Source organism: Chenopodium album, chromosome 21 (genome assembly GCF_948465745.1).
Source record: "Chenopodium album chromosome 21, dcCheAlbu1.1, whole genome shotgun sequence".
NCBI lineage: Eukaryota > Viridiplantae > Streptophyta > Magnoliopsida > Caryophyllales > Amaranthaceae > Chenopodium > Chenopodium album.
The window spans coordinates 25,207,030-25,223,246 of record NC_137854.1 but is presented as its reverse complement, the minus strand read 5'-3'; the positions used below and the strand labels follow the sequence as shown (position 1 = coordinate 25,223,246).

At 38.9% G+C, this 16,217-nt stretch overlaps 1 protein-coding gene across 1 annotated transcript; it reads left to right on the top strand.

The window, feature by feature from the left end:
• The first annotated feature begins 2,245 nt into the window (after window positions 1-2,245).
• LOC145600572 (uncharacterized) lies at window positions 2,246-4,118 on the top strand. Its single transcript, XM_081656455.1, has 2 exons — window positions 2,246-2,368; window positions 2,628-4,118. The coding sequence occupies exons 1-2, from the start codon at window positions 2,246-2,248 to the stop codon at window positions 4,116-4,118; spliced, it is 1,614 nt and encodes a 537-aa protein (XP_081512581.1).
• Window positions 4,119-16,217: the final 12,099 nt, after the last annotated feature.

Below are 16,217 nucleotides of genomic sequence, written 5' to 3'. Positions count from 1 at the left end.
CTAACTCACTCTCGCACAATTGATTGAAAGCGCAATTAAAAATATAGAATCAATTAGCTAGAAGATTCTAATCCATAAAAGCATCATCAATACACAATAATCAAGAAATAATTTCATACTAACCACAATCAATCATTAAATTAATTAACATAGCCTTCATCCATTTCCCTAGAACAAAATCTAAGCTAACATAATGAACAAAAACAAGGAAAACAAGGTAAAATAATAATAAAAGCAAGAATCAAATAACTAAACTAATTAATCTACTCAAATAAACAAATAAATAATAAAAAACAATAATAAATGAAAGTAATAAAGGTGAGAGAAAGTTAGGAAGACTCATTGAATAAATGAGAAGAAAAATCCACAAATTTGCTTTTTCAAAATCCCAAAAACTCCATGAAAAATCCAAGCTTTCTCTCTCTAAACTACTCCTAAACTAGAGAGAGAAAATCCTAATCTAACCCTAAGAGAGAGAAAAATAAAAGAACTAAACTACTCTAATCTAATCTAGGGTAGAATTAAAAATATTGAGAGTTAAAAAATATTCAAGAAAATAACTCCAAAGGGGTATTTATAATACAAGGCTAAATAAAATAAAATAAATAAAAGAAAACAAATAAAGAAAATTAAATAAAACAAAAGAAAAGGGAAATAGAAAAAGGAAATAAAATTAAAATAAAAAAGAAAATAAAACCCATAAATCCCCAAATTGCATCAGACACGATTTCCTCCTCCCTTCGATCTTGGCTGCTCTCTTCATCATCCAACATCACGCAAGAAACCATGATAATCACCACCGTCAATCCTCACCGTCATCAATCAAGCATCAATCATGGCCGTTCAATTTTCATTAAAACTCGCGTGAGAAGCTCGTGATTGACCCATAATTGTGCGCCCGCGAAGACGTCGCGCAGAGGTCGCGCAAACCTTACTGCCTCAACTCTATTTTGGACTCCAATTTGTGTGCGCCTTCTGACAGAGCTGTGCGCCCGCGGTGGTTTGGGTTGCTGCAATTTGGAAGGTTCGATTGAAGCTGCTGATTGTTGTTGGTGTTATGTTCGTTGCTGTTGTTGGTGGTTGTTTTGTTGTTGTTGCGGTGGTGGAAGAGAGCAGGGGTTAATGGCGTGGCCGTGGTGGAGATTGATGGCGGTTGATTGGAGTTTCGGGTGAGTTGCGGTGAGGTGGTGCGTGGTTGCTGCTGGTGTGATTGAATTTGTGGGGGATGCGTGGGTTGATGTGAGGGCTGCTGTTTTGTGTGGTGAATTGTGGTGTTGCGGGGTGAAGTGCGTGGCTGGGATTGGTGGTGGATGGTGAAGTTGTGATGGTGGTGTGATTGGAGGTGGTGTGGGAGTTGCGTGAGGGGAGATAGGGTGGTCTGGTGGTTGCTGTTATTGTTATGGCTGGTGGTGTGATGAGGGTGGCAGCAGGTGCGTGTTGTTGGGTGGTGGTGAGTGTGTGACGGTGGTGTGATTGGAGGTGGTGTGGGAGTTGCGTGAGGGTAGAGAGCAGGGGCAGCGTAGGTTGGTGTTGGTAGTGTTGCAGTGTTTTGGGGAAAGCAGGGAGCAGCAGTAAATTGCTGTTGCTATTGGTGTTGGTGTTGTTGCGGGGTGAAGCAGGGGAGTGAGTGGTGGCTGCTGGATGTAACTGCTGTTGGTGTTGGGGTTGTGTGAAGAGAGCAAGGGAGCAGGGGAGTGTGAGGTGGTGTTGTGTGGTGAAGGATAATGAGGGAGGGTGGTGTGTGATAAGCTGCTAGCAAGTGGGCAGCAGCTTGGCATTGTGCATTGTGCCTCGAACCTCGGACCCCGAACATGATTTGAACTTGAAACCCGGAACACCTACAACAAAAAACACGAGGGTATTGGAAGATAAAATAAAATAAAATAAAATAAGATAAATAAAGTAAAATAAAATAAGATAAATAAAGTAAAATAAAATAAAATGCTAAAACTAAAGAAATAATAAAATAAAATAAAATACGAAACTAAAATAAATAAGAAAAGGAGATAAATTAAAAAAAAAAATAGAAATTTATAAAAATAAAAACTAACAACTTAAACTATAAACATTAAAAGTAAACTAAAACCTATAGAAAATTACAAAAATACTCAAAATAAAGATAAAAGACGAGAAAAATAAAATAATAGAAATAAAGGATAAAAAGGGTGAAATTATTGGAAAATAAGCCGGAATACGACTCAATAAACACCTTAAAAGTGACATAAAAGTCACTTATCACAAGGTAATGCCTTTTGGATTGAAGAACACAGGAGCAACATACCAGAAATTAGTGAACAAGATGTTTGAAGAACAGATTGGAAACACAATGGAAGTTTACATAGATGACATGGTAGTTAAATCCAAGAAGGTAGAAGATCACGTCAAAGACCTTTGAGAAGTGTTTGCCATCTTAAAATAGTACGGCATGAAGCTAAACCCCACAAAGTGCACATTTTGAGTTCAATCAGTAAAGTTCCTAGGATACATGGTCACACAAAGAGGAATAGAAGCGAGCCCAGAACAGGTCAAAGCCATCTTAGACCTGGAGCGACCAAAATCCAGGAAGGATGTACAAAGCTTAACAGGGAAAATTGCGGCACTGAACATGTTCATCTCAAAGTCTTCAGAAAAAAAACAGAGCCTTTTACGAAGTACTGAAGAAGAATAAGGAATTCAAATGGGAACAAGAGCACGACGAAGCATTTCAGAAGCTGAAAGAATACTTAGCCAACTCGTTGATTCTCTCCAAGCCCAAAGAAGGAGAACAACTCCAGTTATACCTCGCAGTGTCTAAAGGGACGGTCAGCGCAATTCTCTCAAGAGAAGAAGACAAGGAACAGTTCCCAATCTACTACGTAAGCAAAACCCTACTCAGTGCAGAAACGAGGTATGCATCATTAGAGAAAATCATTCTAGCCTTATTCACTGCTTCAGTAAAGTTACGTCCATACTTTGAAAGCCATTCCATACGAGTACGTACCAACTATCCCATCAGAGCTATCATGAGAAAGCCAGAGATATCAACAAGGATGGAGAAATGGGCCTTACACTTGAGCAGATATGATATACAGTACGAGCCTAGGACGGCAGTCAAATCACAAGCCTTGGCAGACTTCGTGGCAGACTTCAGCCCTACCCTTGAAGAAGAAGCACAGAAGGAAGTACTGGCACTACAAGAACCAAAAGCCGCACAGAAATGGATACTTCATACAGATGGCGCAGCAAACATACGAGGAGTAGGCCTAAGAGTAGTATTGACATCACCCCAAGGAGACAAGATAGCACAGGCAATAAGGTGTAACTTCAAGGCTACCAATAATGAAGCTGAATACGAAGCACTAATCACAGGATTAACCGTGGCAAAGGACATGAAGATACAACACTTGGAAGTAATTTCTGACTCTTTACTCATGGTAAACCAAATCAACGGAGAATATGTAGCAAAGGACACCAGAATGATAGCCACAAAGAAGCTCATTAAGGATTTCAAGGAATTCAAGATAGAACAAGTACCAAAAAACTTGAACACTGAAGCAGACGCCTTGGCAAACTTGGGATCAAACATCAACCCAGAGGAATTTGGAGCTATCCCCCTAGTACACGTACTCTCACCAGCCATAGTGAAAGAATCAATCATGAGTGTCTACGAAGTTCAAACGAGCCTTACAGAAGAAGAAGACAACAACTGGACAACACCATTGAAGAAATACCTATTAGGCAACACGAAACCAATAGGGAAAGTAACAGCTCAAGCATTCGCTCATAAAGCCTCCAAGTATTGTCTGATCAGCAACGTACTCTTCAAGAAATCTGTAGCAGGACCTTTCTTACGATGCCTGGAAGGAAAAGAAGCTCAGCAGGTCTTACAATCCCTACACAGCGGAGAATGCGGAAATCATTCCGGAGGAAGGTATCTAGCTAACAGAGCACTCAGAATGGGATACTACTGGCCCAACATGAGAAAGGATGCAGCAGAGTTCGCCAAGAAATGCCTAGCATGCCAAAAGCACGCACCCTTGACACACATGCCATCAGAAGAGCTACATCCAACATTGACACCTAGGCCATTCATGAAGTGGAGAATGAATATAGTAAAACTACCCCCATCATCAGGATAGAGAGTGTACTTATTAGCAATGATGGATTACTTCTCTAAATGGATCGAAGCAGAAGCATACAAGGAAATCAAGGATAAGCATGTTATCTTATTTATAAAAAGAAACATTCTAAGCAGATTCGGGGTACCAGCAGAGATCATTACAGACAATGGATCCCAGTTCATCAGCAACAAGACCACCAAGTTCTGTAAGGAATGGAACATCTCCCTTATCACGTCTACACCGAGGTACCCACAAGCAAATGGACAGGCAGAGTCAAGCAACAAAGTCCTTATAGGCAACATGAAGAAAAGGTTGGAAGGAGCCAAAGGAAAATGGGCAGACGAATTACCCAACATACTGTGGGCAAATAAAACAAATCCTAAAGGAGCTACAGGCCATACCCCCTTCTCGTTGGTGTACGGATGTGAAGCAGTAATCCCAACAAAGGTAGAAGTCCCCACAGCAAGGTATAGGTTAATGAGAGAAGAAAGGAATCAAGCAGAACTAATTCACAACCGGGACACAATGGAAGAACTTAGGAAAGACGCACAAATGAGGATGGCAGCATACCAACAAGAAGTAGCAAGGTCTTTCAACAAGAATTTCAGAACAAAAGTCTTCAAACTAGGAGACTGGGTTCTCAGGAAGGTATACGAAAACACCAGGGAGTTAAATGCAGGGAAGCTAGAACCCAACTGGGAAGGACCCTATGAGATCACTAAGGTAGTAGGTAATGGAGCATACAGACTCAGAAATGCAGAAGGAAAAGAAGTACAACGAAGATGGAATGCAGCACACCTAAAGCTATATCATTTCTGAGGAAGCAAAGGTATGTAGTTATCATTTCAATTTTGTCTTTTTACTTACAAAAACAAAAAAAAAAACACAGAAAAGCAAGCAAAAAACAAAAAAAGAAGAAAAATACAAAAACACAAAAATCTCCAGCAGCCAAAATCAGCACGAAAGGTACTCCTCTCTCCTCACTCTTTGTCAATTTGATTTATGATCATTACGAGTACTGACTTTGGTATCGGAGGGCCGTTGGGGAAACCCACGGCCACCCCTCACCTTATTCTGTTTTGCAAGGAACATTACCTACACTACTAGGCAAGAATGAAGCAAGTCACCGCAGAACGATGATCTGTCATTCTTGCACAACATAGACTAACTATCCTTACAGGACAAGTAAACACATGTAAGCAACAATACAACTATAATACAATTGTAGCACAATCGCAACACACAACACAAAAACACAAATCAACATAGCAGAAAGACAGAAATACTTAGTTGCATAGCAACAAAATAAACAAATTATCCAGCTACAGAAATGTAGCACAAAAGGCAAAACAAATTATCCAACTGCACTAAGGCAGTAAAAACAGACATCATTCAAAGCTTTACATTTTTAAGAAAAAGGTGACACAACACCATTTAAACTAATTCTCCCCCATGTTATCAGTAGGGATCACCTCCTCAACAACAGGCTTCATACTTTCTGGAGCATCCTTGACCTCATCATTGTGAGGCGAGTTCACTTCTTCATCAGCAAAACTCAACAGCAATGAGCCAGGAGCAGCAGTCCCTTCAGGAAACGCCTTCTCGAAGGATGCCTTATCACCATCATAATCCCAGGCCTCATGCTTTCCTTGCTGAAACTCCTCCATCATCTTAAGACATGCCTTCCCATAGTAGTATGTAGCAGCATCAATGGCTTCATTAGCAGCTTCCTTCAGGGTACCCTTCAGCCCATCACGTTTAGCAATGCAGTCCCTATGCTTAGTCCGTTTAGCCTTCAGAGCCTCAATAGCAACTTTGTACTTGTCAGACAGAGAATCATGTTCCTTCTTCATAGCCTCATACACCCGAGTAAACTCTGACACCTTGCCTAGAACACCCAGTCAAGACTGAAGGCTCTGCAAAACAAAGTTGAAGTGTGAGAAGCTTAACTCAGTGACATTGCTTTATCAAAAAAAAATTTTGGAGTATGCTATACCTGGAAAGACTACACAGCAGCCTCTTGAGAAAGGTCAGCAAAAGTCATCGAGGAATGACGATCCTTGAAAGAGGGAAACAGCAAGGTATCCACATGTGGAGCCAGAGAATCAAAAGAAAACTCAACAGCATCAACATCAATAGGCATCTCCAGCTTCCTTTTGAGATTAGCGCGAGGCGGAGGCAGAGGAGGGACACCTTTTGGAGCAACCATCTTGATGGGAACAGTTTCAGAAGTCTGAGGGGACGAGCGAGACTTGAGGCGACCCAAGTTGGAAGACGAACTAAGAAGATCATGAGACCTTAGTGACCTAGATGTATCTACAAGGAACATAGAAGAACTAAAAAAGGAGCGCAGCAAGGAACACAATAAGCGTATTCAGCAGGAAACATAACAAGTATATTTAGTAAGGACATAACTGACTCAAGAAGAATAGACAAACTGAAAACCCACAAATTCATGGCAAAAGCAAAACAAACTTGCATCAACCAAACATATCTACAAAAACTAGTACATCAGAACATCAAAACACACAAGAGGAAAGAAAGACAAACCTTGAGACATAGTTGGGGCAACTTTCTGCTCAGAATCAGAATCGTCTAGAGACCTGATTTGAAAAACTGCTTCAGGCTGCGTCAACTTGATGAAGGATCTCAAGGTTTGTCTTTCTAATAAACATAAACAAAGGCATAGAAATTGAATTAATTATGAAGTAAACATGCTCAAATATCGAAATAAAGGATCCAATCTAGCCGCCTTCCGGGGTCAATTGGCTTCTCCTAACATAGCCTCTATGTTTCCACATTAGAACCATATACTAGGAGGTACTATTAAATAACAATCGATAATAATGAACCTTAACTAAGTCAACTTCCATTCCTTGTTAGCAAAGATTCACCTTTAATCAACCAACAATGTGCACTTGCAAGAAGATTAAAGAATATCAAGCATATAAAGACTTTAGTCACAAATAAATCAACTCTAAACCTAGAACATGCTCAAGATCCAACTACACCACAACCATCCCCTCAATGGGGAAATTACTCACTAATCATGATAATAACAAGATTAATCAACAAATAATCAAGATCCAACATGATCAACAAGCAATACCAACAACAAAAATAATAATCAAAATAAAGCAATAAAAATAGAGGAGAGAGAGTTAGAGATTCTCATTGATTGAAGATGTAAATATATAGAAAAGATGATCAATTTCTTCTTCAAAATCCAAGTTCAACAATGGTGAAACCCTCACTTTCTCTCTCTAAACTACCCTAATCCTAAACTAAACCTAGAGAGAGAAGCTCTCCTAAAACTAATTAGAGAGTAGAATAATAGCTAAAAATGTCCTTTCTCTAATTACCCCAAAAATGGGTATTTATACTAACTTAATAAAAACAAGGAAAAATAGAAAAATAAAAGGAGAAAAATAAATTAATTAAAGTAAATAAAAAAAGAGAAATAAAGAAAGAGGGAAAGAATTAAAAGAAAGTAAAAATAAAGTAAAAAGAAATGGGAAAAGAGTAAATAAAATTAATAGAAAAAGAAATATAAAACGCCAGCCTATTCCCTTTTCTTTTTCGAACTTGGCTGCTTTGTGAGCTTCATCACCACCGTTTAACAACCATCAACAACAATCATCAAGGGTAATCATCAAACATCATCTTTCATCTTTGCTCTTAGCCGTTCGATCTCACTAAATGCCATGTGCGAAGCTCGTGAAATGGTTCGATCAAACCGAAAGTAGGTGCGGCCGAACTATGGGTTGGTTTGATCGAACCATGGGTGTGTTCGACCACTCCTCTAAAAATCCGAAAACATCGAATGATTCTGATTGTTTTCGCACTTTAACTTCGACCGAACTCTTCAGCAGTTTGCTCGAACCCAAATGAACTTGCAATTTCCTCTAATTTTTTGGTCGTTGCTTGTGTGAATTGGTGGTTTGATGTGGCGCAAATTGCTGCTGCTGGTGATGGTGAATTCGGCTGTTGCAATTGATGTTTGGCTGCTTGCGGTTGGCTGGGAATTGCAGGGAATAGGTACGAGCTGCTCTGGTTTTTGTGGTGTTGCTGCGCGCGAAGGGTGGACGGAGGAGGTTAATTGGTGTAGGTTTTGGTGGTTTGTGAATTGGTTGTAGGTGGTTCTGCTGCTGGTTTGTGGCTGGTGTGAGGGGAGGCAGCGTTGCTGCTGTAATTGGAGTTGTTGTAGGGATGCGCTGTGGGTGTATGGCGTGGCAATTGTGGTTGGAGATGCTGGCGGTTTTGGCGGTGGTTGGTGCTGGTGTGTGTGTGACGTGGGGAAAACTAGGTCGTTGGGCTAATCTCTCCTAAGCCAAACAAAATTTATAAACACTCAACAAACCTAAATACAAGTATAGAGGTAAGTCAAGGGTCGAACCCAAAGGAACGGTAATGTCTAAGTGCTTCCAATTATGTGCCTAAGCTAGGTCGAAGACGAAGGGTAAAAGAGGATACTAACAACTACTAAAACAAAGAAACCAAACAAGTAAAATGCTAGGGATTAGGATTCACTTATAATAGCAATGAACAATGAAAATTGGTATAGGAAGTTGACTAAGTCAAGCAATGCGAGGGAAGATCAATTATGCAACCAAAAGAGCATATCAAGCTATTCTCCTAGAGGTCTAACTAGCGTCAAATACGATAAACTCTAGCTAGGAAACATCACAAGACACCTCAATCGTGTAAATGCAAGCCACAAATCAATGGTCCGTATCAATGTGAACTTACAATGCAATCTAGTGTGAATAACAAGGGTGATCAAGCCTAAATCAAACACACACATGCACATAATCAATTAACCAATTTAATCACATCATCAACTCCATCAAAATCCCCAATCTACATCAATTCATTACATTATACAAGCTTCACCAAATCCCTAACCAAACAACTACTCTAGCAACATCATCAATTCAACAAACAACTAAAGTAATCAATAATCAACAATCAAAGAATCTACAATTAAAGAAGAACAATTACTCTAATCAAACATCAATCATCAAATCATCAAAAACTAATCAAAATCAAACAATCTAAACATGAATACTAAACAAAACAATAAATGAGATAGAGTTTAGAAATGCTCATTGATAATAGAGTAGATCTCCAATACAATTGTCACCATTGGATCTTCAATCTCTCAATCACCATTGAAATTCTTCACTTTCTCTCTCTAAAATCTACTCCTAAAACTAACCCCTAAATCTAGAGAGAGAAGCTCTCCACTAAGCTAGGAAAAATGATCTAATTCTATTATGAAACTTCTCTTTTTAAAAATAGAAGGAAAATAACTATATATACAAAGGGGAAGGTCGGTTTTGACGCCCAAGAAAAGACCCACGCAGGTGCGGGCGCTCGGAGGAGAGAGAGAAGGGCGCACGGGACACACCCAGAAAGGTGCGCCCACACACACCCCATGTGCGGCTGCACACGACATATGTGCGGCCGCACACACCCCGTGTGCGCCCGCACAAAACTGGCAGCCTCCTTTCTTCTTCTTCGTCCTAGCTCATGTGGTGCACACATCCTAGATGATGGTGATGGAGGACAAGGTAGGAAGCAACTTTCTTGGAATTCTTGAAGAATATAAGCCATGAAAAGAGCATAAACAAGGCCTTGAAGCATGCTCCTTGGATCCCCCTTTGACTTGAAACTCTTTGCACAAGCATTAGGCATGAAAAACGATGAAAGACCATGGAGAGGAAGCTCAGGATTTCTTGGACAATCAATCACAACCTACAAACAAAGGAGAAAAAGCAAATAAAAGGGAAAAATAACAAATAAACTAGAAAATGCACAAAATAGAGAAACTAACCACAAAAAGCATAAAATGAAGAAAACAAGAATAAAACTAAGGAAAACTAAAGAAAGGAATAATAAAATGGAATGAAATTCATCCAAAAAAGGACCAAATGAGTGCCATAAATGTCACTCATCAAATTCCCCCAAGCTAAACTTTTGCTCGTCCTCGAGCAAAACAAAGCAAGGAAGATCAAGGATGAAAAATTTATTGAAAAATAAAAAGAAATACTCAAGATAAGAATATACACTAAGACTCACTGTCGTAGGAATCACGGTTGCTTTTAGCTACAACAAGCCCTTTAAACCCCAAAGTCGCCTATGAGGACGAGTGAGGTCTCGTAAGGGTATCCTAAGAGTTTGACCCATAACTCTCATAGTAATACAAACAAGGCAAAGCATGAAAAAGAAAACAAAATACAAGAAAAGCAAACAAATGTTCATGAAAGGACTTTTTGCAAATGTACAAGCACGAGTGGATGCACATCTTTCTAAACAAGTAAGGGAGTGCACGCTCCAAGATACCCAAGGTTGATTGAAACATAAATATGCTAAGCATAGGAACTAGCTTTCACAATCCACTTTCATCCCAAACGATCTTACCGCGTTCTTCCTAATAGCTTCAAATCGACCTCTAATGAGCATCCCAATGATTCCACGAAGGAACCGGAAAAAGAGAATTTTTAGGCTACTCGACATCTTGACTTTTGCATTCCCTCTCCCTATTCCTAAAACTCACATTCCTCTCCACCGAAGAATGACTCAACCATTTAGGTCAAAAGGTCTTTCCCCAAGGTTGTAACATAAGGCAATAAGGGTGAAGGTAGGCTAAAATTTAAAATTTGGTGGTTTTCCTAATAGTAAAGCAAAGAACGGCCAATTCTTAGGATCACAATCAAGTAGTCACCAAACAAAAACAAACTAACACCCCCAAGCTTATTCAAAGCTATAAATCACAAACATATACACAAAAAGCGTGAGAACGCTTCCCCCCAAGCTTAAATGGAGCATTGTCCTTAATGCTCAAAAAGGGAGAAAACTCACATCAAAATATTTTTTGAATTTTTCATTTTTCACTTTTTTTTTTCTTTTTTTTATTTTGATAGTGCTTTGTCCTCACCTTTTGTAACTTTGGACGGCTTTTTCAACTTTTGCACTTATTTGTCCATGCCTTTTACAATATAGGACGGCTTTTACTCATACTCATTTGCCATTATTCACAAGGAAGAAATAACACAATCTTGCTATCATAAGAACCAATCATTCCAACTACTTCACCACAAACTTCATCAAATATGATCAATTGCTTCACAAAAACCAAGAAAAGAAAGAAAATGAAACAAAAGGCCAAAGATCTAAAGATGTGGCTTGAAAAGAAGGTATAAGGCTCAAATGGTTGCAAAGCAAATGTAAACCCAAAAATAAAGAAAATGAATAAAACTATCCTAAAAATAGAAAAATACCACCCCGAAAAAGGTGCCTTTATCCTCCCTAAATGGTTCGGTCTCGGATTCAAGATCTATGAGTCAAGTTTCAAGATTAGGTTTGCAAAAAGTCAAGGATCCATGCCGCTCATACAAATAAGGTAGAAGGCTTGAAAAACATAGAACTCACACGGATGTAGCAAAAACTCACTATTGGCGTCAAATCGACTATAGGAAGCAACTACCAAACATGCCACAAACAAGTAGAATCCGGCTTCATGTTCCCACTAGTTCTAACCAACTACCTTAGCATGCTTTATCCTAGAATCAACCAAGCGTACTCTCAAACCATGCACACCGTTACCATTTAGGAAGAAAAGCATTCAATTATACAAGTCCAAATGTTATTATGTCCAAAGCAAGAACAAAACAAAACACATTGCAAATTTGCCTTGATAGAAACAAAAATCTTTTTGGAGTTTTTCAAAATATAAGAAACATGGAAAAGCATATACAAAGGTGCATAACACATAAGAATCAACATTCCACCAAACATGATAGAATACCCTCCCCCAAGCTTGAATGAGACAATACACTCAAACATAAATCATATAATCCATGGGAGGGGAAAACAAGGAGATCAATCCAACAATCCAACATATGTCCAACATGGCATCATCCACTAGAGAAAGAGCAAGGAAAGATATTACCAGATATTAGGTGGGTGTAAATACCCACAAATGACCCAATTAAACCTTTCATAGCTAATTTCTCAAGAATTGAACCTTGTTTCCATGTGCTAGTAAAAATAGGAGTCAACCTTCCTTGATTCTTGATCCAAATCGAAGCACCAAAGTATATCAAGTCATGTACCTAGCAAAAGGCACACAAACATTTCCATGAGAGAAAATCTATTCTAAAAAGAAAAGGAAAATCTAATCTAAAACACGGGTTACTTCTCGAGAAAGGCTTGCTTAAGGTCCAAGCTTGACCGCTCTAGTAAAATAATATTGCAACGATCGCAAGAGCTTGTCAAATGCACTACTACACATTTCATAAGAAAGTAAGTGTGCACATGACAAAAATAAGGCATGCAACAAGCAAAGTGCACACCTATGAGGAGAAAGATGCCAAGGGAAGGAAGAAGAATCAAAAGAAAACTCAACAAAATAAGAAGAAAAAGAAAAATAAGAAGAAAAGGAAAAAGAAGGCAAACTCTCCTCAAAATATTTTTGGGTGGTAACATCACCCTTTTCCCAAATTGGAGACAAATGAGCCACATTCAAATCTTCATAGACATAAGGATCCCCAATAGGCTTACCAACAAAGGAAGGGAGAAAAATAGGGCAATAGGGGATGTGATTAAACTTTTGAGAGAAAGGGGTATGAGAAATAGGCAAAGGGTTAGCTACTCCCTCAACATAAGGTCTCACATCACCAATGAGGGCATGAAAATCAATCATAGAATCCTCAAAAGAAGAACGCTCATGATCACCATCTCCCTCAAACATCCAACTCCCAAGAGGTACCACATAATCTCCTCCATTACCTTCATGAACAATAGCTCCCTCAACTTCCTTAAAGCCTAGAGTCTCAAAACCATGCATGAATGGAGGCAAATTAATTTCAAAATCATCTCTCTCCCATGAAGCATCATCAATGAACTTGCTTAAAAGGCGATGCCTATTCCCTATGCACTCAACAAACACATTTGTCATAACCTCAAACGAGTCCAAATACTCATGGATAGAAGAGTCACATTCATACATTTGAGATTCATTACAAAGGGTGGGAGGGTTGGGATTTTCAAATTCAACACTCTCTTCTCTCCCAACTCCTTCACCATCACTCATATGCTCACCAAAGGTATCCTCACACACTCTTGGTTGCTCAAAATCACCATCATCATCCTCAACACACACATTGGATTTGTTATTTTCACATACAAGCATCAAAAATGACAATTGGCTTTCTAGCTCTTCATTTCTCCTTCTTCCCTCCTTAAAACGCTCCTCACTCTTTTTCATCATCTCCAATTGACTTCTCAAACAATTAAGAGTAGACTCCATTTTAGGCCCAAGATCATCACTAAGCTCAACATGCCTAATTCGAGTTTCCAAGGTAGCAATAAGAGATTCAAAGGATGTAGGAGATTGAGGCTCAACAAAAGAAGAAGAAGTACAACCAAGATTGGAAGAATCAACATTGAAATCATGAGCATGTACATCACATTGGGGGGCGGGGGCAAAATCAAGAACATGAGATTCATCATCAAGGGAACGAAGCACATCACAAGAAGACATGGTAAATAACGAAGAATATTGAAACACACCATTAGCATCAACTTGAGCATGTACTTCATCATCATGAACAAAAGGGGAAATAGAGTTGAAATCATGTGTTCTAGGTTCACTAATGGGATCATGTGACAAATCATGAGAAATCATGCTAACATTAGAAGAATCAAGACATTGCACATCAATATTAGGAACATGATTATCCCTATTATAGGCATCCCTAGCAAACCAAACATAAAAATCCCAAGCATCATCAATTGACAATGCTCTAAATTCACCATTGTGCATGCATTCAACTTCATCCCTAGTTTGCTCATTCAAACCAATATAACAAATCTCACAAGCCTCCCAAAGGCTACTACAATTACAATCAAGAAATCCCTCTAGTCTATTAAAATATTCACAACAAGGCTCATTGTCAAATTGAGGAAATGAGAGACATGCCATTTTATATTAAGCAAACAAAAGAAATCAAATAAAAGAAAACTATAAACAAAGACCTAGACTCAAGCAATCAAAAACACTCAAACATAGACACCGTTCCCCGGAAACGGCGCCATTTTGATGGGAAGGAGAACGGTAGGTCGTTGGGCTACCACCCCACCCAATCAAACAAAATTTGTAACTTAATAAACCCCTACTTAGTGTAGTGGTAAGTCAAGGTCGAACCCTAAGGAATGGAGGTCAAATGCACGATGCCTAAGTTAAGCTATTCCGAAGTCTAGTAGGGGTTTAAGGTAGAAACTAAAGCTAAACTAGGCGATGCAAAAGGCTTTTACTAAATCAATGCTAGGGCACTAGGGGAATGGATCCACATGCATCAACGATGAAGTTCAATCAACTTGGGGAATTTACCAATCAAGTAAAGCAATGTGAGGGAAAACCGAAAATGCAACCAAGAGAGTACATCAAGCTATTCTCCTAGAGGTCTAATTAGCGTCAACTACATCAAACACTAGCTAGGAAACATCGCAAGATATCTCAATCGAGTAAATGTAAGCCACAAATCAATGGTCCGTATCAATGTGAACTCACAATGAAATCTAATGTGAATAACAAGGGTGATCAAGCCTAATCAAGCACACACATGCACAAAATCAATCAACCAATTTAATCACATCATCAACTCAATCAATGTCCCCCAAATTAACCTCAATTCATCATCAATACATGCTTCACCACTACCCTAGCAAATAAACTACTCATAATCCATAAAGAACAACAAAATCAAAGCTAAACTAATCATCATTCCCAAATTCATCAATTGAAATCAAATTGAAACCAACAAAATCAATCTAACTATCAATTAATCAAATCAAACAACAATACTAATGAAATCAAACTTTGAATTGAATTAAAGAGTAAAGAATCCTTACAAACTTGATAGGAATCAAATCAAATGAAGCAATCTTCAATCATCAATCATCAAACCCACACTTTCTCTCTCTAAAAATGCTAAGAACTAATGTTTTCTCTCTCTAAAATCTAATCTAATCTAATTCTTCTTAATGAGGACCTCCTCTTTCTCTATAAAAAGGAATGAAATAACTAACAATCCCAAAAGGAAGTTGGGAAAGACGTCCAAAAATAGACCCACGTTGGTGCGGGCGCTCGAAGGAGAGAGAATGGTGCGAACGGGAACACACCCAGGAAGGTGCGCCCGCACACGACAGATGTGCGGCCGCACACTCCTCAAGTGCGCCCGCACATAGCTGCAGCTTCCTCCTTTCTTCTTTGCCCTTGCTCACGAGGTGCACGCATCCTAGATGATGATGATGGAGGACAAGGTAGGCAGCAACTTCCTTGAATTTCTTGAAGAAAATGAGCCATGAGGAAGGCATAAACAAGACTTTGAAGCATGCTCCTTGAACCTCTCATTGACTTGAAACTTCTTGCACAAGCTTTAGGCATGAAAATCAATGGAAAACTATGGAAAGGAAGCCCGGGAATCCTTGGACAATCAATCACAACCTACAATCAAAGGATAAAAAGCAAGTAAAAAGGGAAAAATAGCAAGTAAACAAGAAAAAGCACGAAATAGAGAAACTAACTACAAAAAGCACGAAATGAAGAAAACAAGAATAAAACTAAGGGAAACTAAAGAAAAGAAAGATAAAAAGAAATAAAAATCATCCAAAAAGGAACCAAATGAGTGCCAAAAATGTCACTCATCAAATTCCCCCAAGCTAAACTTTTGCTCGTCCTCGAGCAAAACAAAGCAAGAAAAAGAGAGGATGAAAATTTTATTGAAAACGAAAAAGAAAGACTTAAGATAAGAATGTACACTAAAACTCATTGTCGTAGGAATCACGGTTGTTTTTAGCTACAACAAGCCCTTTAAACCCTAAAGTCGCCTATGAGGACGAGTGAGGTCTCGTAAGGGTATCCTAAGAGTTTGACCCATAACTCTCCACCAAACATCAATGAGGCAAACCATAGAAGAAAAAGAAAGAAAAACAAACCTTTACGAAATGAATCAACATAAAGACTATAAAGCAAATGAATGACAATCTTTCTCAAGTAGTTAAGGTATGCACGTTTCAAGATATCCAAGGTTGATTGAAACATAGGGTATG